This window comes from Bactrocera dorsalis, chromosome 2 (genome assembly GCF_023373825.1).
Source record: "Bactrocera dorsalis isolate Fly_Bdor chromosome 2, ASM2337382v1, whole genome shotgun sequence".
Taxonomy (NCBI): domain Eukaryota; kingdom Metazoa; phylum Arthropoda; class Insecta; order Diptera; family Tephritidae; genus Bactrocera; species Bactrocera dorsalis.
The window spans coordinates 82,703,010-82,729,226 of record NC_064304.1 but is presented as its reverse complement, the minus strand read 5'-3'; the positions used below and the strand labels follow the sequence as shown (position 1 = coordinate 82,729,226).

The 26,217-nt window shown below is 37.9% G+C and overlaps 1 protein-coding gene across 1 annotated transcript in view; it reads right to left on the bottom strand.

Annotated features, from left to right (window-relative positions):
• The window catches only part of LOC105226602 (ras-like protein family member 10B), a 161,490-nt gene that overhangs the window by 40,740 nt on the left and 94,533 nt on the right, over window positions 1-26,217 (bottom strand). The window contains 1 exon segment of the mRNA XM_049450531.1: window positions 23,652-25,148. Within this exon segment, the coding sequence (XP_049306488.1) occupies window positions 23,652-24,209 (558 nt within the window). The 5' untranslated portion in view covers window positions 24,210-25,148.

Sequence of the window (26,217 nt, the reverse complement as noted above, 5' to 3'; positions counted from 1 at the left end):
TATGCTCCTCCCTAATGCGATCCTTTGTGCCAAATTTCATTTTAATATCTTCATTTATGGCTTAGTTATGACACTTTATAGGTTTTCGGTTTCCGCCATTTTGTGGGCGTGGCAGTGGACCGATTTTGCCCATCTTCGAACTTGACCTTCTTATGGAGCCAAGAAATACGTGTACCAAGTTTCATCATGATATCTCAATTTTTACTCAAGTTACAGCTTGCACAGACGGACGGACAGACGGACGGACGGACAGACAGACATCCGCATTTCACCTCTACTCGTCACCCTGATCACTTTGGTATATATAACCCTATATCTGACTCTTTTAGTTTTAGGACTTACAAACAACCGTTATGTGAACAAAACTATAATACTCTCTTTAGCAACTTTGTTGCGAGAGTATAAAAATCCCGATTGTTTTGCATTTTCTATGGAAAATTTTTCCAGGTCCTTCTCCTCTTGGTCCTTCCAACGGAGTGGAGGTCTTCCTCTTCCTCTGCATCCCCCGGCGGGTACTGCGTCGAATACTTTCAGAGCTGGAGTATTTTCGTCCATCCGGACAACATGAACTAGTCTGCGTAGCCGCTGTCTTTTAATTCGCTGAACTATGTCAATGTCGTCGTATATCTCGTACAGCTCATCGTTCCATCGAATGCGATATTCGCCGTGGCCAACGCGCAAAGGACCATAAATCTTTCGCAGAATTTTTCTCTCGAAATCTCGCAACGTCGACTCATCCGCTGTTGACATCGTTTAAGCCTCTGCACCATATAGCAGGACGGGAATTATGAGAGACTTATAGAGTTTGGTTTTTGTCTGTCGAGAGAGGAGTTTGCTTCTCAATTGCCTACTCAGTCCGAAGTAGCACCTGTTGGCAAGAGTTATCCTGCGTTGGATTTCTAGGCTGACATTGTTGGTGGTGTTTACGCTGGTTCCAAGATAGACGAAATTATCTACAACTTCAAAGTTATGACTGTCAACAGTGACGTGAGTGCCAAGTCGCGAGTGCGACGACTGTTTGTTTGATGACAGGAGATATTTCGTCTTGCCCTCGTTCACTGCCAGACCCATTCGTTTTGCTTCCTTGTCCAGCCTGGAGAAAGCAGAACTAACGGCGCGGGTGTTGAGGCCAATTATATCAATATCATCGGCGTACACCAGCAGCTGTACACTCTTATAGAAGATTCTACCTGCTCTATTCAGATCTGCAGATCAAATTATTTTTTCCAGCAGCAGATTGAAAAAGTCGCACGATAGGGAGTCGCCTTGTCTGAAACCTCGTTTGGTATCGAACGGCTCGGAGAGGTTCTTCCCGATCCTGACGGAGCTTTTGGTGCCGCTCAACGTCAGTTTACACAGCCGTATCAGTTTTGCGGGGATACCAAAATCAGACATCGCGGCATAAAGGCAGCTCCTTTTCGTGCTGTCGAAAGCAGCTTTGAAATCGACGAAGAGGTGGTGTGTGTCGATTCTCCTTTCACGGGTCTTTTCCAAGATTTGGCCCATGGTGAATATCTGGTCGGTTGTTGATTTGCCAGGTCTAAAGCCACACTGATAAGGTCCAATCAGTTCGTTGACGGTCGGCTTTAATCTTTCACACAATACGCTCGGTAGAACCTTATATGGAATGTTGAGGAGGCTTATTCCATGGTAGTTGGCGCAGATTGTGGGGTCTCCTTTTTTATGGATTGAGCATAGCACACTTAAATTCCAATCGTTGGACATGTTTTCCTCCGATTACATTCTACAAATAATCTGATTCATACTCTTTATCAGTTCTTCGCCGGCGTGTTTGAATAGCTCGGCCGGCAATCCATCAGTCCCCACCGATTTGTTTTTCTTCAGACGGGTAATTACTATTTGAACTTCTTCATGGTCGGGAACGTCTGCTTTATCTTCATCAATTGGGGAATCGGGTTGACCTTCTCCTAGTCTTTTGTTTTCACTGCCATTCAGCAGGCTGGAGAAATGTTTCCTCTATAATTTCAGTATGCTCTGGGCATCGGTTACTAGATCACTTCTGGGGTTTCTACAAGAGAATGCTCCGGTCTTGAAACCTACTGTTAGTCGCCGCATTTTTTCGTAGAATTTTCGAGCATTACCCCTGTCGGCCAGCTTATCAAGCTCTTCGTACTCACGCATTTCGGCCTCTTTCTTTTTCTGTCTGCAAATGCGTCTCGCTTCCCTCTTCAACTCTCGGTATCTATCCCATCCCGCACGTGTTGTGGTCGATCGTAACGTTGCGTGGTAGGCAGCCTGTTTTCTCTCCGCTGCGACACGGCACTCCTCGTCGTACCAGCTGTTCTTTTGCACTTTCCAAAAACCAATGGTTTCGCTTGCAGCTATACGTAAGGAGCTTGAAATGCCGCCCCACAGTTCTTTTATACCGAGTTGCTGATGAGTGCTCTAATGGAGCAGGAGTTCAAGCTGAGTAGAAAACCGTTCGGCTGTCTGTTGTGATTGCACCTTCTCGAGGTCGAACCTTCCTTGTGTTTGTTGATGTACGTTTTTTGCTGCACAGAGGCCGGTGCGAATTTTGGCTGCAACAATATAGTGGTCCGAGTCGATGTTAGGACGTCGGAGCGCACGCACATCTAAAACCCTGGAGACGTGTCTTCCGTCTATCACAACATGATCGATCTGGTTGGTGGTTTTTCGATCCGGAGACAGCCATGTAGCTTGATGTATCTTCTTATGCTGGAATCAAGTACTACAGATAACCATATTTCGGGCCCCGGAGAAGTCGATCAGCCTCAACTCCTTTGGGGATGTTTCGTCGTGGAGGCTGAATTTACCGACCGTAGTGCCAAAGATACCTTCTTTGCCCACCCTGGCGTTAAAGTCGCCAAGCACGATTTTGACATCGTGGCGGGGGCATCTCTCATAAGTGCGCTCCAAGCACTCATAAAAGGCATCTTTGGTCACATCGTCCTTCTCTTCCGTCGGGGCGTGGGCGCAAATCAGCGATATGTTGAAGAACCTCGCTTTGATGCGGATTGTGGCTAGACGTTCATTCACCGCAGTGAATGATAGTACTCGGCGACGGAGTCTCTCTCCCACCACGAATCCCACACCAAACTTGCGCTCCTTTATATGGCCACTGTAGTAAATGTCACAAATGTAAATGTCCTTGTCCCGTCCATCGCATTTCTTGGACGGCGGTGATGTCAGCCTTTATTTTCACGAGGACATCAACCAGCTGGGCAGCGGCACCTTCCCAATTAAGGGACCGGACATTCCAGGTGCATGCCCTCAATTCGTAGTCCTTATTTCGTTTGCCATGGTCGTCATCCAACGGGGGGGTCACTCAGCCGAGGCTGACTGTTGTTTTTCATTGGGGGTGTTTTTTTACGTGGCGGGTCCCAAACCCAGCGCACAATCCTATGCAGTGGGATGTTTCGCCCTCTCACTTTAGCTCGCCTTCAAACTGATGTTCTTAGGCTTCCCAGAGGATTCTTGGTCAAAGACCGGAAGTCGTGAGCTGCTTGAGTCATATGTAAAAGAATCGTTTCTGGCCCCTCCCAGGTGAATGGCGATCAGAGAACTTTCCTCACTTGCGTGAACTTCTACACATGACTCCATCCTCCTTTTGTTGTTTACAGTAACTTAAAATATTCATCTCTAACAAACATGAAATTAAATTGCTAATAATTTTTGCACTATTATTTTTTTTTAAATTATTTTCAACAACTTTCGGTGTCGATTAACCCAGCAACAGTGGATCGATGTGCTTGTATTTAATTAAATTTTTTAAAGAAAAACGCAGAATATTAAATTCTGAGTGTTACCAAACTATTTCATTGCCAGTTGTGCTTCGAAAAATCATAGGAAAATGGTCGCTTACTTTTCCAAAGATTTGGTCTCTAGGTAATGAATAAAGTTCAGTCTTTGCAATTTGTGGTATAGAAAAGATTTTATATTTCATTGGAAATAATGTCAGAGCAGATATATAGAATGAACAACTAGAAAACCTTCCGATATGCATTATGGTGAGTGTACATCTTTATATCTATACGATAAAGGTAGAATAATTTGTCATTATTTGTCGGTAACTTCGAAAATTTATAAAAGTTTGTAAGACGTTTTCGAATTTTTGAAAGATCGTTTTGAGCAGAATTACTAATTTTGTTCACGGAGAATCACTAATTCTGCTCAATAGTCGCGAAATAGTTTGAAACTTTCTTTTCGGGCTTGCGCGTGCGTCTTTCTGAAATAATATAACAGTAATAAAAATATCAAGACATACATTGGGATTGAAAAGTACCGGAAATTGTAATTAAATTCCTCGGTTAAATTATATTCAAAAATATATATATATTTTGCTAAGTCCACAGAACTGTTCCTAATTACTATGCCAAATGTGAGCGCGATCTTTAAATCAGTATGTTTACAGCAGCTGTTTAAATCGGTATAGCGCGTTGGAACATTTACAATGGTTAAAAAATATCGATCAAAGAATTTGTCTCAAATTTCATATTTCTGAAATCGTTGAGAATATTGGAAAAAAAATTACGGTGATTCAAAAGCACAAGCCTACGAAAGGTACAAAGCCTTCAAAGACAGTCAAGAGATCGTTGAAGACATGCCTCGCTCTGGACAACCTTCCACCCCTTCAACTGACGAAAATATTGAAAAAGTTAAGGACATGGTGCTTGAAATCATCAGTTTTTAGTATAAAACGCGTTCTTGCTCGACTCGTCCCGATAAAGCTGAGTTTTCTTTTTTCAAAAAGAGCACTGTATACAGGTCTCTTTGGACATGCGTGCGAATTGCGATCGTACATTCATAGAGAGCATTATAATTGCCGTTCAGACATAGGTTCGTGATTTTGAGATGCAAACAAGTGAATAATCATCGGAAGATCATCTCCAAAAAGTGCTTATGAAAAGTGTTTCGAGGACTGGAAAAATCGTTGGCGTAATTGTATTACGAGTACATCTGGTGGGGATTACTTTGAAGGCGACAAAATAAACATTGATTAATAATTAAATATTTTATTTATTTGTATAATGTGTACCACAAGCAAAATATTTTCTACTCGTTTATAGCAAGTATTTTATCATTTTGTAAAAAAAAATATAAATCAAACCATATTTATTCACTTTTCATATTCGGTAGATATCTCTTCAGCCTACAGAGTTTCGTTAAGTACTCAAAAGACACTTTCATAAATAATTAATGGAAAAAAATAATGTTTAAAAAATAAATTTAAGTTTCAATTTAAGTGCTCAATATACCCAGTTTATATGAACACCGTGTGACTGTACACACACAGGCACATCCACATATTCTCGGTAGTGAGCAGTGGCAACGGCCGGACGGAAATTATTAGACTCATTAACAAGACGCGCGCTGCACTTAAGCAAACTTTATATAATAGCGCTGTTGCAGCCACAGCTGTTGACGCCAGCGGCCCATCCATGGACTGCTGTATTGTGCTCACCCTGTTTTCATTAGTCGCCTTAAGTAGATTTGGCGCTGGGAGCAGCTGCACGCTGTAATGCGACACCCATTACGTTCGTGCTCTTTCCAGCTTGTCTGCCGTAATTAATTTTGTTGCTTTTACAGATAAGATAAATGCCTGTGTGCTTTTGGCGGGCAATCAGCTGTCTGTGTATGTGTGCATGGGTGTGTCGACAAAGCCCGGTGTTAACGCTTGATGTTAGCGGTGTTGTGCTTCACTGTTTATGTTTTCAAGTGAATTTTCTTTTATGCGCACATAGATTCGCTCGTAATTATGTGGGATGAGCGACGTAGCTTAATGTTGGAAAAATATAGGAAATTTATTTCTTAATTTAATGTATACGCAATACATAAATTTAGCTGGATATAAATGCTTATCCCCTTGCTTTGTTCTTATGCTCTCTGTATGAAGTGAATTTCGTTCAGAAAAGATGGCAACGCCATTTGAAAGTATGACTTCACAGAAAGTATTAGTAATTGACTCTTTTCCTTTCAGGATTTTGCAAAAACTGCTCAAATATGGTCCTATATTTTTGTACCCTGAAAAGGGGAAATATCGGAGACCTTAAAAAAATAAATATACGCTGGTAAATGGTGTTCTTCATGAAGTGGGTCTAAAATTTTGACTTCTTGAAACTTCGAACTTCGTTTTGATCAGGCAATGGAACGCCTGCTTCATCATGATGGATTGGAATCAGGTTCACCATCTCCTAGTGTTAAGCTTTCGCTGCCAGCAAGCTGAACAACTGTTCTTTCTATAATTTCAGTAAGCTCTGGGCATAAGTCACTAGAACACTTCGGGGGTTCTACAAAAGTATGCGTCGGCCTTGAAACCTTCTGTTAGTCGCCTTGTTTTTTCGTAGAATTTTTGAGCATTACCCCTGTCGGCCAGCTTATCTTGTTCTTTAGACTCACGCATTCCGGCCTCTCTTCGTTTTGTCTGCAAATGCGTCTCGCTTCTCTCTTTAATTGGTTCGGTGAAACCGAACTTTCCTCTTTCCATGGTTGAAGTCACACTAAAAGATGGTGGATAGCGCACAGGCACGCGACCCACTAACTGAACTTTCAACGTTTTCCGCGGACGGATAAAAAATGGTTGTTGAAGTGGGTGTTAGTGGGCGTGAGCTAAATCTCAGTCAACATTTTAAGCTGCCGGAATACTGCAGTATCTTCCAGGCAGAAGTCTTTTGCAGTCAGGAAATCTGCTGAGACAGCTAGTAACACAAAACACAATGCAGGATCGCCGCCAAGATCATTTGTAAGAGCGCGGAAGGAAAACACGCAAGCTCTCTACTCACACGGTCTTGAAAAGATTGCAGGACGGTTGTTGGCCAATTTTGAGTTCAAGGGACTGGATGAAGTATACAAATTAGATATCGAGTCTTGACGTCCTGCATAACATAAACATCAGCTCGTATTATTAATGAAGCTCCATAGGGCATTACGAAGGATTGGTAGGACTAAGTATATCGTGACTGGCAGTAACACTGACTAACCTTACCCAATAATCGTTTTAAAACATATTCAATTTCAATAATTGAAGAGGTGAACTAAGTGAACATTTTTATATTTGTAGTTGTATGAAACCGCTATTTTGCGATTTTCCAGGGAGAACTTGCTACACATATGTATATGTGAATATGTAACTCGTATTGTTTGGAAGCGCACGAGACCCTTCTAATATATATTGTGTCATTCGAGAGAAACGTTTCGTAAGAGAATCGCGGCTATTTTTCTCTTAAGGTGAAGAGTACGGTTTTGAAAATACCAGTTAGGGAAAGCATCTTCTGCTTATAAAAAACTTACTTACTGAACTTTTAAAGCAAAAAAATGACTTGCGAGCTTAGAAAACCACATAGTCTTGGAAATTGATTAGGCTGTTACAGTGGCAGTAAAAAAGATGAACTATGAGACCTAAACTGTGGATTGTTTTATATAGAGGTACACATATAGAATTTTTAGTTTAAAAAAATCACAGATAATTCAATAATATCACAGATGGTTTTGACTTCTTAGTTAATCTGAATATAACTTTAATCAAATAATTTTCCAGTGGGCTCTGGTATTTTGACTAATGGTGTCAAATTGTATCAGGACTAGTCATTTGAAAGGTTAATTTCTTGATTTGATTCGGAAACCAAAAGTTCATTACAATAAAGTATAATTTTCACGTGGTTTACAAATTTTTCTGGCATCTGGCTAGGACCAATTAGTGCTTAGAAGATTGATGTCCCAAGGGGGACCAAGAGGTCGTGCATCATTTGTCGGTAGTGGTTATCATGAGCTTCTTATTCTATATTACTTCTGAAATACAAAATCAGTTTATTTCATAGTCAACTTCCTTTCCGCCTTTCTCTTCATTTGATCGGCTTTAGTTCATTACTAAGTTCATTAACTTGAAGAATTTGATTTTCGTACAAATTGCCAACTAAATTTTACTAATTTTGCTAACTTATTAAGTAAGAATGCAAGTAGTACATATGTACATATATACATATACGCGCTAGTATGGAGTTTGAGACATGTAGTGATTTCTGGCATATCTAACTCGCAATCAAGGAATCAATACCAACAAAATAAGCGAGTAAATATTCGTTAAAACTGCTTAAGCATCTTCAAGAATGCTCAAATGTGAATTATGTGAAAGAAAGTGTGTCAAAATTTGTATCTGAATGTACCGTGTTTCTCTCTCCTGGTGACTGGCATTACAGCCTACACATTTCTATTTATAGACACACATACTTATAGCCATCAACAGACATAAAAATAGGTATAGACATATCCATATCGTTGTATTAGACGGGCGTGGGCGGTGAGAAGAGTCGTTGAGTTTGCCGCCAACTCAAATTCCCGAGTGTAATTAATTATACAACCGAAAGTCAAATAATTTATTGCTGCTGGGAAAGCGAAAAGTGGGCGGCGTGTAAATATAAAAAGCTAGAAGTTATGCTTTGGAAATCAAGTAAGCGTACAAATGCCGTATACAAGCGATACATACAACAAACATTATTGGTACAATAATATACACTTAAGAATGTATCTCTGCAACTGTGTATCTTTTGGCATAAATCAAATTTATTTGTTTGCAAGTTCTAGTGAAATGTAATTAGAGCATAGTCATATTTCTTTGGGGATGTCATAATAATACGGTAGTTGTGTAATATGTGCATGTGTGTATGAATATGTGGTTTGTGTTATACTTCACAGAATTCGGACCAGAAGTTTGCAGAAATAAATTTTTAATTCTTTCGTTTGTTTATACTGTGACAAAAGTAACGGAGAGAGTCTAAGAGAAAGTACGGAATTGAAAAGATTTTGTACTCAATTCGATCGTCTTTCGACCTCGAGCTTCCAGATTCACCGATTCTACAAGTATATGTTATAGATTACGTCTTCTTCCTTATTTCCGTCGAGTACGGTATTATATCAGCACTGGCTTTTAAATTCTCTAAAATCGGTGATCAATACAGGACAGTGGAATCAAAGTAGGACTGAGTATTTATTACTGAAGTCTATGAACATTAATTCTTACAGATTATTAGAAAATTATGACCTATATTAGAATTATAAAATTGCAATTAAATAAATAGTGAACTTAGCCAAAAAACATAATTAAGGGTGTTAATGAAGGAAACCTTAGAGTGGGAAAAAACAACGTCTTTTGGGTAAATATGACACTGTAAGAAAACAGAATAATTTTTTAATTAGAATATTGTGTGAAACTTTATCAAATGAAACAATCTACTTGAAATCCTGGCAATAAACCCCAAACAACAGCTAAGTTTGTCACAGTAAAGCAACCATAGACAAGCACGTGCTGATCGACGTTAATGATTGATTTAACTGCAAAGAGTAATTTATTTTTCACAGGGCACTCAAAAATTTTGGAATTGATATAGAGTTTAGAAATAGGCCTCTAATTGGAGATTACATCCTTTCTACCGCAGTTAAGGATAGGGGTAATTAATGTATGTTTCCAGTATAAAATAAAGTTACCAGATGACAGACGACCTGACCTGACTGCACCAGACTTTAATTGAATTTAATTGAGGCAATCCGGACTTCAACCTTCAGACCGCAATTAATAATTTTCCAATTAAGTGACTCGGTGTCGCAAATGCGTGGCTGAGCATGAAGGCCATTTATGGTCCATAATTTTTAAAGAAATTGATTACATACTTATGTGAAATAACATAAATTTTGCTGTAATATAAAAATTAATAAATGTAATTTGTTGATGGAAAAAGTTATTACGGCATGTTTTTGTAGCACGATTCGTGCACCATCCTGTATTTCTTTTGATTCAAGCGCAGTATTAAGGATCTCCGCCCTACTAGCAGTTAAAATCTAAATCTAGTGCAAATCTCTTCCTATTACAAATAAATAGGTATTCTTTTTAGGATTGCAGTAACAGAAAATCTTTTCGATTTCATCCGGGGTAACTGGCTCGTCCGGTGGCCAGACCTCTTCCAAATTCTTCTACTCAAGCTAACTCCTCCTAGTAGAGAAGCAAAACCCTTTGTCAGCGTATCTAATCAGTTTATGTAAGCCTAGAAGCCCATCTGTACTTTCAAACCAGAAAGTTCCCTCTTCATGGGAAATGGTTGTGTCGCCTTAGAATGGCTTCGGAACCGACTTTTCCTCTCCCTTGTCCTTTTGTCCGCGATTATCCGTCTTTTATAGTCCCAAGATTTCTTTAGTAACGAAGCCAAAGTGAAGGTTGACGTACGACCATGAGAGGTTAAGCGTTCAGAGTCGACCAGTGAACAGAAGGAGTCATCTTTAACGAGATGGACGCAGCCTTGACAATGCTCTTTCAGCCATTCTTGTAGAATGTTAACCTTTCATACTCACATTATTAAATACCTCGACAACTAGCCCAGGCTTAAACCAAATCTATCTAAAATGTCTAACCAAGGTGCGTGTCGCGCATGAGGTCTTCCATTGGAACCGAAGTCCGTGGATGCCGCAGCTCTTCTAGCGTAATCCAGGATGCACTTGCCGGAGACGAACCTCTTTACATTCCTTCAGATAAGACATCTTTGAAAAATTTTAAAACTCTTTTCCAGTGTCTCTTTGAGCTCTGATTTATTGCGATAAATGCCACTGTGTCACCTAGAAGGGGACACCGGCAACAAAGAATACTGCGCAGAAAAACGCTCGATGTGCGTGCATTAGAGGCAAAAAAATACCAACCTACCTGTTGTGCATCATACAGAGCTATGTATGTGTCCGCAAGGCTGTTGCTAAATATTGGCTGACATATCATTACAAAACAACCAGCACTAAAGTACCTTTGTGTAATGATAGACGCGAAACTCAGCTACAAAGTCCACATTGAGAAAATGTGAGAAAAAGCTGCCCGTGTAAATGTGGCCTTATCCACAATCATGGAGACCATAGGAGGACCAAAGCAAGGCACCAGAGCACTTTTGGCCAAGGTAATGTATGCCGCGCCTGAATGGGGACCAGTATTAATGCAAAAACTATGCATATGTTTTTTGTGGCAATATTAGTGTTTCGGCTAACTGCAATCAGAACTATTAACGCATTTCTTATGAAGTCGCTAGCATTATATCTGTGATAATGCCGCCATACATAATGGCTCTTTGGAATACAGCAGGAAAAGGAAGATGGACGCACCAATTTATTGGAAATGTACAAGCATGGGTGAAACGAAAGCACGACGAGATAGACTTTTACATGACACAGTTTCTAAGAGAGCACGAATGTTTCAGAGAGTACCTTCATAGGTACGGTCATGACAATGGAGTTACTTGCCCTTTCTGTGGTAACAGTAGCGAAAATGCGTTGCGTATATTTTTCTACTGCCCGAGATTTACCATAGAACGGCAGGATCTGGAGATGTAAGTAGCAGGCCGAATAACACCTGATAATAAAGTGCCTTATATGCTGAAAATGAGACAATTATGATATACCATGGAGAGAACTTTGATACTGCAAGAGCTGAGAAGAGCCGAACAACAAAGTAGCAGTAAAGCTAGAGCCGCAAAAAGCGAGCTAATGACGTAAGTCAATAGGCTAAGCTGGCCCTACAACCAAGCTGCAGATGACGGAGTTAAAGGATTAGTAAGTACTGTTTTGCAACTCCAATATAGTAAGATACTACGCAGTATCTATGGAAAAAACTCTGTAGGCTAAATCAAAACGCTGTTTGTACTGCATTGTCCTTACGGTAAAAGATATAAAGTCGCATAACCCTTTATAAATATGGAAGACCTTGACATAGAAGCCTTTGTCTGGGAAGGTCCACTAAAAGCACCCACGATCTGCGATCGCATTTTCTGTTTATGAAATCGAGTGCTTAGGGCAATCCACTTACTAATTGTTTTGTTATTTCAACTTCGGTCCCATATTGAGTCCCCCTTTATTATACTTGTATGTATACCCGTGCCTACATTGAGTCCTTTACGTCTGTTCACTTGTCTTAATTTCATAAATACAGTTATCAGTTGAAATTACAGTTAGAGTTGTGTTTTGTGGTCTGCCCAACCTAACTATTTACAGTTAAATGGAAAATTCTCGCATTTACAACCAACCAAATTTTGTGGGTTTCCACAATTCTGTGGTTGGGATGTAATAACAACAAAATCGAGCCAGCTTAGAACTCTAATATTCACAGCATGAGTTGCCACGCCGCGCCACAGCGGCTGCTAGCTTAGCAAATCTCACTTATTAATAAGTGAATAAAGTTGTTGTTTTAAATTTAAATGTTGGCAAATTGGCGGGGCATTTCACGGAATTCCCTCATTTTAAATTCTACACCAACAATCCCCTGTTGTCATTTGTATTTTGGCAAATTGCACGTGTTGGTGGAAAATTCTACGCCAACGTGCGCCGAAATAGCTGCGTAAATAGAAATTCAAAATCTAGGCAATGCTCAGAAAAGTGGCACAAGGGATTTGCGATAATTTATCGTGGCCGCCGCCGGTGGCACAGGAGGTGCTGACAACTCTCTTACACACGATCTCATCTTAGAGTTTTAAGTGCTGTTCTTATAAATTTAATATGACAATTAAAATACCTCAACCCTGTTGGAATTTTAATTGTAGAATATATATTTTAGTAGCATAAAAATTTGGGGTTGCGATCATGAATTTCATGATAATGAATTATACTTTAATTTTGAAATTTGCTGAGAGGTAGGTACTCGTTTTAAGCAGGTACTCTTCTAAATTGGTATATAATCTGGCAATAGAGTCATCTATTGACGAAGTCTGACGATCTGAGTCGGGTTTAAAGCTATGAGATGAAAACTATCTGTGAAAGATGGACCAGTGTATGCTGCTAAACGGTATGAAGACCTTTTGGCTGAGAAATATTTTTCGAATGGTTCAGCTATTTTAATGTCCAGCGGCGGATCAGTTTGGACAAATTGACGAAGAATATATGAATTGAAGAATAATATTTATGACATATGTAGAGAAGTATATTTTTTGGGCCCGTCATGAAGCTTTAGATACCTTTGAATAATATACATGACAATTTATCACACAGATGATCGTATACGGATCTATCAGGTGTTGTCAAATAATAGTCATAAAACTCCAAGAGAATAGCCGAAAATTATTTTCTCTCAAAAACCTCATTTGGTAGCAAATACACGGAAATTGAGGTCATTTCAGCAAGTGGTCTTTCCATTAGGGTAATTCCATAAGCTACTGGTCAATTATATGTATCTATGCTAGTAGTCGTAGGTATGGACCACGCAGAGCATATAATGAAGTAATCCTGGAGCATGTGCATATTTTCGCATTTTATTTGCATGCTGTACTCGTAAAATTTTTACCCTTTAGTGGCATTGAGCATACAGTGACAAGCCAGTTTGATCCAACTGTTGTTGCGTGAAACTTTTCAATGCACAGTCAAATAGCGTGATTGTAATGAATTGACTTGTTGAATGGGCCCATTGTTCTGGGGCACAGGCAAAGCATAAAGTTGTTAATGACTGGTAGAGTTTTCTACCACGGCCACTATGCGTCAAACAACCTTATTTCTTTTCTACCTGCAAGCAATGTGAATGCAAGATGAGGAATTTATAGTTTTTTTCAAATGCTTATAGAAACAAGTAAAGATAACTAAGTTCGGGTGTAACCGAATACTTTATACTCTTAACACTTGCAAGAACAAATCAAGATATAAAAAAAGTCAACAAAACAATGGGTCCACATATTCAGTACCTAGGGGCTTGAACAGTTTTGGCTCGATTTATGCAATTTTTAGTCATAACGCGGCACACCTCAAATACATCATTCGTGCAAAGTTTTATCCAAATATGTTAAAAAGCCCTGTCATACCATGTCGCGGGTAAAATTCAATATTTCTGGCGTATTCAGTTATCGTTTTATTGCGCTTTTAGTATCTTTTAACAGTACCGCTATATGGGGTGTGAGCGGGGTTATCATCTGATTTCATTTATTTTCACACTGTCGGTAAGACTTTTTGGCTATTTTAGCTTTGGTTGTCAAAGTGTTGTATTTACATTAGATCTATTAAAAGGACACGCCTACTTTTTACAAAATTTTAGCTCCTTGTTACTGTAATCCCCGATACCAAATTATAGTACAGGAAGAGGGGGAAAAGAGGCGAAGAGAAACGTCTTTTCAATTAAAGGAAGAGAGGAGCAGAAACACGTGAGTGTAAAGAGTTTGAGATGCTGGCTAGCAGAAGTTAAGGCAGAAAAAATGGTTATACGTGTGAGACCAGCTGGAATGGAATGGAAACCTGATAATAGACACACAGAGTTTTAGTGGAGGGATCACTTCTTGAACCTGCTGAAGGGCGGAAGCAGTGCTGCGATGGATGGAGAAGAACCCGTACTAAAAATCTATAGCGACCAAAAAGGGGATACAATTTTCTCAATATTGGATATATGTAAGTTCTTTTGACATTATTGTGTGAAAGACTTAAGCCCATTGTTAATAAACATTATAAGTCCTTAGCAGTGTGGCTTTAGTTTTGGAAAATCTACCGTAGACCAAATTTTGGCACAACTGGAATGAAAGAAGAAGAATAAGACAAAGAGCACAAGATCTAGGATAACGATCAAAATTATTTTCGATTTCTTGATTTCAAAATGGTTCGATCTATGAATAGAGAAAGATGAAAAGTTGCTATCGGACAAATACTTGAGTTATGCAGTGATTGTACTGACTAACAAATAGTTTGACTTTTGCCTATGTTTCCGATATTCAATGGGCTGGAAACCCCACAACTAAAAAAGCTTCGAATTATGCCATTTGAAGAGGGATAAAACCGGTATAGCTCTGAATATCTCGACACAAATTTAATTTATGTGGCATTATGGGTTGTTTACATGAACTTTATGTTGATATAAAATATACGAAGTTTAGCGAGAACTGAGCTTTGCGAAAGCAGCCGAAGGCATAAGGTCTGAAAGTTTTCTTTGCGAAAGCTGCTTATCAGATATGAAAAGAATCTTCAATTTTAAATTTTTTTCAATTTTAAAGCGTTACATGGGTTTCCTCGAGCCTTTTTCAAAACTTTTTTTCTTATATAAAAAATGGAATATTTTATTAGAAACTGAAAATGGTATTTTTGGCAGATAGCTTTACAAAAAAATGAAAATTTCGCAACATTTTTTTCAAATAATTGTATGTAGTCGAAAAAAATATGCTTTGTCCAAATCTTTAGGAATTGTATCGCAAAGACCTGCGTAAAATTTCATGAAAATCGGTTGAGCAGTTCTCGAGAAATCTTGCCAATCGACTTCAAAAACAGTTTCGAGAAAAATACATTTATAGATGGCGCACTTAGCCTGTTTGTCTCGAGCGCACAAGTTCTCAAGCCTGTATATCTGAACGAACCTTAGGACAATATTCTAGAGGTGTTGTAGCATTTAGTAAGACAATAAAAAAAATCGATTTTTTGAAACCCGTATCCCATTAAAGACATTGTGAGGAAGATCAGCTATCATCTTAGTTATTTCCAAAACTAATACAGAAGCAGCTATATAAGTCAGTTCTTACTACTTCCGGTTTGGCAATTTTTCTTTTTGCTATGCGCAATATTTCAAAAAACCACCTCGCAATAAAAATATAATTTATCATTTTGAATTCATGCCTCAATTATAGCCATCTGCCACATGACATTGTAAAGCTTTAAAGCAACACATGCCACCGAATATTAATGCGAATTAATTGCCACACAAACTCTCTTAATAAACTCCACTGCGTACATATGTTGATTAAAAGCGAAAAAAGTGTCTTCGGCCTCTTATTTTCCACGAACATCAATGCTGATTAAAAGCGGGGATAAGCGGCGACACGTGCTCTAGGGAGTAATGCAAGGGTGCATGCGCAGGCACACACACATGGATATTCATATCTATATACAGTGGTATGCTTATGTATGTTTGTATATATAACAGCGCAATATTTCGAACCTCCCCTCGCTCGCTGCGGCTCGTCGTAGATTTATGTGATTTAAGATGCAAAATATAAAGTACACAATACAAAATTAATGGTAAAGGCAACAGCGAACGGGTAGCAAAAACAAAAACAATGCATAATCGAATAGACAACAACACTGGCGAAGATCGTAGTTAAAATTTTACATAAATTAAGTGAAAGCGAATTGGAAATAACAATTGTTTTTATTGTGTTGCAGCAGCAAAAGGCAGATGATGCCATTAACGGTAGTATAATATGCAAATTGGTGCGTATACACACTCTGGAAAGTAAGTCATCGAGAGTATACGCGTAACTCTTTTGACCAAATCAGTAATAAATGCCTTACAACCAGCATAATTCATGAGTTTTTGCGAGTTCATAGGAATACATGTGTGTAAATGATTGATCACCCTGCATCACAGCTCGCTTCATTGGCAATTTGAGTAAGTAATTGCATCGTTAGTTAAGAAATTCTAGCACAATACCAATAGTCTGCAGTGAAATTAACTAGTCGCAAACTACTTAACATAGTTGCCCCCTTCGATTCGTCACTTCTTTACTCGTTGTGGTTGAGCGCTGTTCCCACTAGTTCATGTCAGAAAGCAAGAAAAAGATATAAAGGGTGATTTTTTAAGAGCTTGATAACTTTTTTAAAAAAAAAACGCATAAAATTTGCAAAATCTCATCGGTTCTTTATTTGAAACGTTAGATTGGTTCATGACATTTACTTTTTGAAGATAATTTCATTTAAATGTTGACCGCGGCTGCGTCTTAGGTGGTCCATTCGGAAAGTCCAATTTTGGGCAACTTTTTCGAGCATTTCGGCCGGAATAGCCCGAATTTCTTCGGAAATGTTGTCTTCCAAAGCTGGAATAGTTGCTGGCTTATTTCTGTAGACTTTAGACTTGACGTAGCCCCACAAAAAATAGTCTAAAGGCGTTAAATCGCATGATCTTGGTGGCCAACTTACGGGTCCATTTCTTGAGATGAATTGTTGTCCGAAGTTTTCCCTCAAAATGGCCATAGAATCGCGAGCTGTGTGGCATGTAGCGCCATCTTGTTGAAACCACATGTCAACCAAGTTCAGTTCTTCCATTTTTGGCAACAAAAAGTTTGTTAGCATCGAACGATAGCGATCGCCATTCACCGTAACGTTGCGTCCAACAGCATCTTTGAAAAAATACGGTCCAATGATTCCACCAGCGTACAAACCACACCAAACAGTGCATTTTTCGGGATGCATGGGCAGTTCTTGAACGGCTTCTGGTTGCTCTTCACCCCAAATGCGGCAATTTTGCTTATTTACGTAGCCATTCAACCAGAAATGAGCCTCATCGCTGAACAAAATTAAAGCGCGAAACACATTTCGAACCGAACACTGATTTTGGTAATAAAATTCAATGATTTGCAAGCGTTGCTCGTTAGTAAGTCTATTCATGATGAAATGTCAAAGCATACTGAGCATCTTTCTCTTTGACACCATGTCTGAAATCCCACGTGATTTGTCAAATACTAATGCATGAAAATCCTAACCTCAAAAAATCACCCGTTATATATAAAGGCAGAGTTGTTTGTACCAGTTTCCTACCAATACAAAAGCTAGTTAAATTTTCTCCAAAATTATGATATCGTATAAAACTTTTTTTCGGTCATCTTTTTAATTTGCATTTAATTAAATTTTTGGAAAAATTGGACATGTCACAACCCTACCACTAGAGCAACGCATAACATTAAATTCTGAGTGCCACAAAACTATTTTATTGCCAGTTGTGTTTCAAGAAATCATGAGAAGAAACCGCCGAAAACGCACCACTTGCCACCACGACAATGCGATCTATCACACATCGGCTGAAACAACTGTATTTTTCAGCATTCAAAACATTGGTTTGGTGGGTCATTCACCTAATAGTCCTGACTTGGCACTGAGGGACTTTTTTATTCTGGTATGTAAATATAAACCAAGAGGTTTTTCGACCCCTGTAGAGACAGTTGATACGTTCAGAACGCATGTCTTGGTAATATCTTAATCTGAGTGACAAAAATACATACTTCGAAAATTGGTTCAAACACATGCAAAAGTGTGTTTGTAAATCTTAAAGGAGAATATTTTGAAAAACAATAGAGCGATTTTCGATGATTAATATATGTTTTTGTTCTCTCATCCCGAAATATAAAAGGTATTATATCAAATATGTGCAATTATAAAATAAAACAAAAATAATAACTTGTTTTATAATTGACAGTAGTCCGAATTTTCGCCAGCCAGGTTAAATATCAGTTGATAAGTTCTAGTAGTGAACCAATAATTTTTCAACTAACTACTTAATTCTATTTGAAACATCAGCTACTGGTTGTAAACTAGCTTACGTTTTCTAAATGTTTAAATAACACGAGTTTGGAAAGATGTGACAGAACTATGATATTGACGAAACGAACAAACAACTGATATAAATTTAATTGATTGGTATAATGTACTATATATACTTTCTGTTTTGATAGCATGATGTTACTGTGCCACAATTTTCAACATCAAGTAAAAGGTTAGCACCACCGCTGTTGCGAGATGCACGAAATATTTTTTTTTTATAAAATAATGGTTTGAAAGACATGAGAGACAAGATAGGTATGGAAACACGAGCAGTAGATAAGGGTGTCAAACTGAACTAGATTATATAGTACAAATTGGACTTTACAGATTGTACTATACGAACTAGATTTTTTGGATTTAACTGAAATTATTAATACTATAAAACAAAGTAGGGATGTGTTGAGTTCGGCGGCAGTCGTTTTGTTATATATCCGATATAGTTATAATAAAATCACTCTAATTAACAGAAATCATTATATTTTTTTGCAGCACCCTCCAAATATTATAACATCGAGTCAATTGCTTTCAAATTTTTAAAATCAGCAATTTCAATTGAAAACTTTTGTGCAATTCGAGTTCTCTTTGGTGCAATCTACTTCGATGCAATTGCAAATATCGATGCCTGTTACCGTTATTTGACAACGGGAAATTCTTGTGCAACAAAAAGTGAAAGACAGCAAATTGTCATACGTTGCTGCTGTTGTTGTTGTTGTTAAAGTTTGTCACTTCAGTAGGTGTAAAGTAGGCAGCTGATAAGTCGGAGAAGCGAAAAGGTAATCCAACAACCGTTTCGAACAACACTTCTGAACTAAGTTTATTTGCAAAAGTAGTTAAAATTGTTTTTTTTAGAAACTCGATTTTATTTGCTGCACTATTCAGTTGGTCGCTTGGGAATATATGTATGTGTGCCATAAAACTCGCACGCACAACGAACTGAAAAAGGAGTAAAACTATTTGATTACTGCATTAAAATGAAACTTTTTTAGTTGACTCACATTTCTCAGCTGCTTCGTCAAAGTTTTTGGATTTTTTCAGGCACATAACTATATTGATTTAACTTGTTGTTTGTTTTAGGAAAAAGGAAAATTCTACTAATAATTCTATAGTGTGTATACAAAAAATGTGGTAGGTAGTTTACTATAATTTATTTATATAAATTCAGGCATATTTTGATTGGCTCGCGAAAACTGTATTGAAAAACTATTCAAACATTTGGCAACACTTTTGCAATATATTTCCGAAAAAATCAAACTTTTAACTCTAAGTCTTCGGAAACTTCTTTAGTACGTTTTATATACTGAGATAGTTTGTTTATTTTATAAATTTATTAAAAAAAAAACTCAAACATCTGGCAGCACCTTTCAAAAATATTTGCGACTGCTAGTTCTTTTAAAGATTTTAGGTTCAAACTCATGCAAAAAGAAAACTAATTTTCTTAATTCAGATTTTTGAACTAGTGGCAACACAGCTACCAAAAGACTTTCCAAGCTACCCTTGAGGTATGCTCGCCGTGTCCAGGGTTCGTTACGTTAATTTCAGTAACGCCCTCAATTAACAATTAAAACAGCCTCGGATGAGAGACCCCGTTTTGACGACGACTATGGAAAACGAAATAAGGATTACGAATTGAGGGCATGCATCTGAAATGTCCGGTCCATTACTTGGGAAGGTGCCGCTGCCCAGCTGGTTGATGTCCTCACGAGAATAAAGGCTGACATCACCGCCGTCCAAGAAATGCGATGGACGGGACAAGGAGTGAGACGAGTAGGTCCTTGTGGCATTTACTACAGTGACAAATTAGGTGTGGGATTCGTGGTGGGAGAGAGACTCCGTCGCCGAGTACTGTCATTTACGGTTCGGTGGATGAACGACGATGTGACCAAAGATTCCTTCTATGAGCATTTAAAGCTCAGTTATGAGAGAGAGATTTGACACACTTTCAAAATAGGCGTACGTAGTTATTGTACTTCCGTTTCCGCCATCAAATAACAGCATGCTTTTTCTGTTTTTCACTGTCTTATTTCTTTCATTCTCACACTTGCCAAGTCTTTTCCGCTTATTCATAATCAGTTTATTTTCAATTTCTGCCTTATTTTTCCTGTCAAGAGCAGCATTTTTTTGTATTCGGGCTTAAATTGGTTTTCTTGTTTTGTCATGATTTTTTCTTTATTTGCCAAAACACGTTTAATTTATGGTTATTTCTTTGCTTTCTTACTCGCAAATTCGTTTTCTATTGTCGTACTTTTTTCAACAGAAACTCAAGTTCCGTTTACGTGCTGTTTATTGCAAAAGTTCATATTCACGTCGGGCACTTGCAGGCGTCTAAACTGCTGTACTGAAAGTTTCGCTGTACACGTTGACGTGGCAATTTTCATAGCCGTTTTCTCAGTCAATTCAATAACTCAGAGCAAGAAAACAGTTTTTTACGAGGTTGCCACGTATTTTGCACTTTTTAACTTTTCTATTTCTTTCAAATGTTCCTACATTCCAGTGTTGATTTTGAAAAAAGTTAGATAATTCTAATTAACTTTTGATTTTGTTGTAGTCGTTACTGTTTGTGTTTGCCTGTGTCTCTCGCGCGTCCTGTCAGCTTAAATATTTGAATTTTGCATGTTGTGCCAAGCGTCGAGCTAAAAAGTTGTTTGAGCATAAGCATCTCACTGATTAAAATTAGCCTCATATATTTTCTGTCATGTGGATGTACAGTGCGTATGAGTAATATTCGTGGCATAGATAAATATCATAAGAAAAAAATATTTCTATGCAATTGTACCTACCTTTATAAATGTGGCTTGACTTAAGATTGGCGTATTGAAAACTTTTAGAAACGTGTAAGGCTTTTAGAAACGTGTAAGTTGTACAGGGGTTTTTAGATGCCACGGCGTATGATTAACTTTTGGACCATATTTCAAAACCAGTTAATCCTAAAGACAATGCTACACAAGGGAGCTATGCAAATGTGGTGAAAGGCAATACTGCACAAATGCAGTTGCCCCAAAAGCAACTAAATGGAAGCGTTGAAACTATGATTTTCAACTTTACCCGCTGTATGACACAATTTATGGCTTCAATGAAAAATATGTATGTTGCAAACTATTTAAGTAAAAAATGAGTGTATTACTGGAACTTATTAGATTTCTGGATGAAAATAATATTGATGTAATGCTATTGTCAGAAACTCATTTTACGAACAAAAACAATTTCTTTATACCGGGATTTAAGCTCTATGTTACAAACCACCCAGATGGAAAGGCACATGTAGGAACAGCTGTGTTGGTTAGAAAACGGTTAAATCACCACACATTAGAATCTTACGCCACAGCGCAATTACAAGCTACAACAATAAGTATAAAAAAATCGCTGCAAGGACTTAAACCTGACGGCCATGTACTGCCCACCTCGAACAACCCATATTCGATAGTCCAAAAGTGAGTTTAACTTCTTATAAAACCAATTGGCTAAAATATAAAAAAAACGTGAGTAGCCTCATTAATATTGAGTACAATCTTATTGACGAAAGCATAAGAGAAGTCAATGATATAATAACCAGCAGCTTCTTAGCAACACCAAACAAACTATATAGTATAAGCGGCTTGGTCCCAGAAAATACACAAATAGTGAAATAGAAAAGCTTGTAAATGAAAAAGGCGTGCAAGACGTGAATGGCTCTCCTTCCACTTACATTTCAACACCAAAATGTATATAAAGAAGCTGTGTCCAAATTCCAACAAGCAAAACTCCCTTTGTAAAGCCCAAAAGTCCATAAAGCCACCAACTGACTCCAACATGCCTATACGAAACTTGGGTGGAAATTGGGCTCGAAGTGACGAGGAAAAGGCAAATTGTTTTGCAAATCACCTAGAAAAGGTATATCAACCCAATTTGCCAAAGAACAACTTTAAGCTGTCAATCTTACCCAACATAGCTAAAGAGTCGCCCGAGTCTTTTAAGACTTCACCTGAAATTATTGGAATCATCAAAGAACTTATCCAAAAAAGTCGCCGGGACATGATAATATTTCCCCAAAAATGATAATTGAGTTACCAATTATTGCTGTAGAGGTGCTCTCTTTGCTCTTCAATGCAATTCTTAGTTTCGGATACTGTCCAATTTCATGGAAAAAGTCGCAGATTATCTTGATAGATAAACCTGGAAAAGACGTAACACAGCCGTCTTCATACAAACCAATCAGTCTTCTTTCCTGTCTTTTTAAAGTATTTGAAAAAGTACTACTATCAAAGATGTCTCCTTTCCTCCACGAAAATAATACAATACGAATGCATCAATTTGGTTTTGGGCGAAACATGGCCCAATAGTGCAAGTAAATAAAATTACTAACGAAATAAGGAAAGCATTTGAGCACAGGGAGTACTGTTCAGCAATATTTCTAGATGTAGCTCAGGCGTTTAATAAGGTGCGGCACGAAGGTCTTTGATATAAGATTAAAAAATATTTACCTTTAGAATTGTATAAAACATTGGAGTCTTATTTAAACAATAGACAATTTATGGTGAAAGTAGAAGATTTTATATCGGATGAAAGACAGGCAGGCCTGGTGTACCACAGGGCAGCGTTTTAGGCCCAACTCTATACATCATATATACAGCAGATGTTCCAACTGATAATAATGTATTAACTTCAACTTTTGCGGACGATACAGCTATAGTGAGCCGTAACAAATGCCACATTTTAGCATCAAGAATATTAGCCGACCACTTAAGGTCTGTCGAAGAATGGCTAACCAACTGGCGTATAAATGTAAATGAACAAAAGTGTATGTATATTACATTTTCGCTTAGACCAAAAATGTGTCCGGCAGTAAAAATTAACAATATTTTAGTACCCCAAACGAAAGAAGTAACATACCTGGTATTCACCTAGATAGAAGACTTACGTAGAGAAAATATATATCTAGTAAAATAACTTGCATGAAGACAAGAGCAGCAAATTTAAATTGGCTATTAAATAAAAACCAAAACTTAGCCTAGACAACAAAGTGCTTTTATAGAATGCGGTCATAAAACCGATTTGGATGTGTGGCATTCAACTGTGGGGTACGACCTGTGCAACTAATATTGATGTAATACAAAGGTTCCAGTCAAAAATGCTTAGATCAATCACGTGTTCACCATGAAATGAAAATATCCATAAAGACCTTGGTATACCTTTGGTAAAAAAAGAAGTAGAAGATAGCAGAATTAAATATATATCTAAACTCCGAGATCACCCAAACACTTTGGCTAATGCTTTGGTGCATTCCTTCGATCAAACACGTCTTAAAAGAAGAGACATGCCTGTGTATTTAAGAGCACCCAAAAAAAAACTTTTGGTACAGTACAATATACAACATGCTTTATTTACAACAAATTACTGCGTTTTGCACTTACCTGTAATATGCTGGTTTTGCCGACGCCAGAGGCCCCCAAAAATGCCGCTTTAAGGGGGCCCTGCAGCCATGGGGGCTCCGCGCCACCCTCCAGAGTGATGCGCTATGCTGAGATGCACTTATTTTGTATGTGAATTTCCATTGCGATTGAGATTTTCGTCGATTGCGTTTTATTGCTGGCGGTTGTTGGTGTTGTTGTTGCTGCTGCTGCACGATTCGGTGTGTTCGCTGCTGTGCTTGTTGCTGTGGCTGTGGCTGTGATTGTGGGCGTTGCTGTGGTTTCTCTTCCTTTTGTTGCTGCTGCTGCTGCTCTGACAGTGGCCGTTGCAATGTCAGTTTGATTTGTTGTTGTTGTTGTTGTTGCTGTTGCTGCTGCCTTCGTTGCGTTATGTATTTGCGGTTGCTGCCGTTGCTGCCGATGATATTGGTGATGATGTTGCTGTAATTGCTGCTGCTGCTGATTGTTATTGTTTCCGACATAGTCGACGCTTCGGGTGCTGCCAATAAGTAATTTCTTAGAATTTGTCGGCGATATTGTACTCCACATTATACTCGGCATATGTATGGTTGGCCGGGCGGCTATAGCGGCGAATACGATGTAACCAATTGCTGAGCACCCCTTGACTGCTTTGAGTACGTTCTCTGTGTTTTTGTTGTTTTTTGCTTTTGTTTTTGTGGTGGCTTTTGATTTTGCTGCTTTGACGCATATAAATAAATAATTTAATAATAATTGAAACCAAACAAGCACCCAACGTTCGCCTTCGACTCCACCAGTTTGTTTGTTTGTGTTTTCTGCAGTAGCTGAAGTATAAATATGAAATCTGATTTCTGATTTGTGAGATTTGTGATATTTGTGTGCGAAATCAAAATATCTCCGCCGCTCTCTCAGGCATGCTTGTTGGCTTTGCTGATTGATTTGATTACTTGGTGTTGTGAAACTTCACTTTTGTTGTTGTACTCACTTGTGGTTATATGTATGTAGGTGCGTGCTATTTATTATTGTTGTTATTGTTGGTGTTGCTCTTTGCTTGTAGTTACCTCAAATATTTATGTTTGTTTAAGATTATTATTGCTTTTCGTTTTGATTGTTGCTGTTTACGGCGTTTCAATTTGCATTTGCTTGCTGTTTGTTGTTATTGCCCTTAAAACGTTCTTCGCTCAACTAAAGTTATGTGTTTGCGTGTGAGTTATCTGTGTGTGAGTGCTTGTCGGTTGTTGAAAGGATTTAGTTGCGATTTATGCAAAGTTGCTTGCACGTCCTCCGCTCGCTTCGTCTGCTTCGTGCTACTCACACGTCCTTTCGCTTTGCCAGTAATATTTTTCGGAATACTACAAAGTTTACCCAACAAATTCGAAGGTTGCTGTCTATCTTAGGCGAAGAATTTTATGATTTTTTGGCGCTTTTCCACACGTAACTGGTTATTGTTCTGTTTGTTGTTGCGGACTTTTGTTTTCCTGCTTTTGTGCACTTTCTTTGTTTGCGACGCTTCATTTATTGCTGTAACGAGAAGAAATTGTAAGAAAAGTTATTTGAAAGTGATAACACTTCTTTTATAATAAGTCATGAGTCAGTTTTTGACATTTGCTTGCCGTATTTTCTATTTTAAATAACAAATAACCTTAAGTGGCAATATGTTCCCAAGTTTGTGACATGCAAACCAATTTCTGATAGGCTAAGTGCCTCACTACGTACCGGATTATTATTTTTTGAAATAATATTTTGGATTCTATATATTCAAAATATTTTGTTTTATAAAAACTGGGAAAATGCAATATAGTCTTGTGAAGTCATATAGCTAACATTCGGTTACTCATACGCTGTGACAAACTTTTTTTAGTATTACAGAGTTTTATTTTTTTTATAATAATAAGATTAAATTAGATATTGTGCTCTCTTCTAAATCACAAAGGCCCACCTTACTGCCTAATTTGTTTGAAAATAATAATTTTCTCATTATAGTTGGGAAGTTTACGTCTTTTTTAATGTTCTTACCGTTAGAACATATAGGACCTTAATATTGACATTTGAAGTAAAAGCGATAACAATTCAAATATCCCTACTTAACGTGACAGTACTTCTTGGTAAAATCAGTGATCTAAACTTACTTAAACTAAAAAGTAGCGTTGCTGTTTTATTGCATTGAAGAATCACTACAAGTATATATAGTGTACTAAATTAACCAAAAAAGAAAGACATTTTAATATATGTAATTCAGCACATTTCACAGCCATATTATTCAAGATATTACTCATACGCGCTGGCAACTAATTACTTTATAAAACCAATAAGCCACTCATACGGCTGTTAAGCGAATAGTAAGAAATGCGATTTTTGTGATATGATCGGCATGGCAAAATAATTAAAATATGACATAAAACTTCGTGGTCAAATAGAAATTACAAAACTTTCAAGAAAATCCAAAGTTATTAAAAAAACGGACTACTTAACTTAGAAAAATGTTGGTAATGCTGGTTAAAGAGAAAGTAGAATTTTTAGTTAGCTTGGTTTCGTTTTCATCTTTATTCAGTTAGCAAGACTTAGCCTCACTTTTGTTGGAATTAAATAT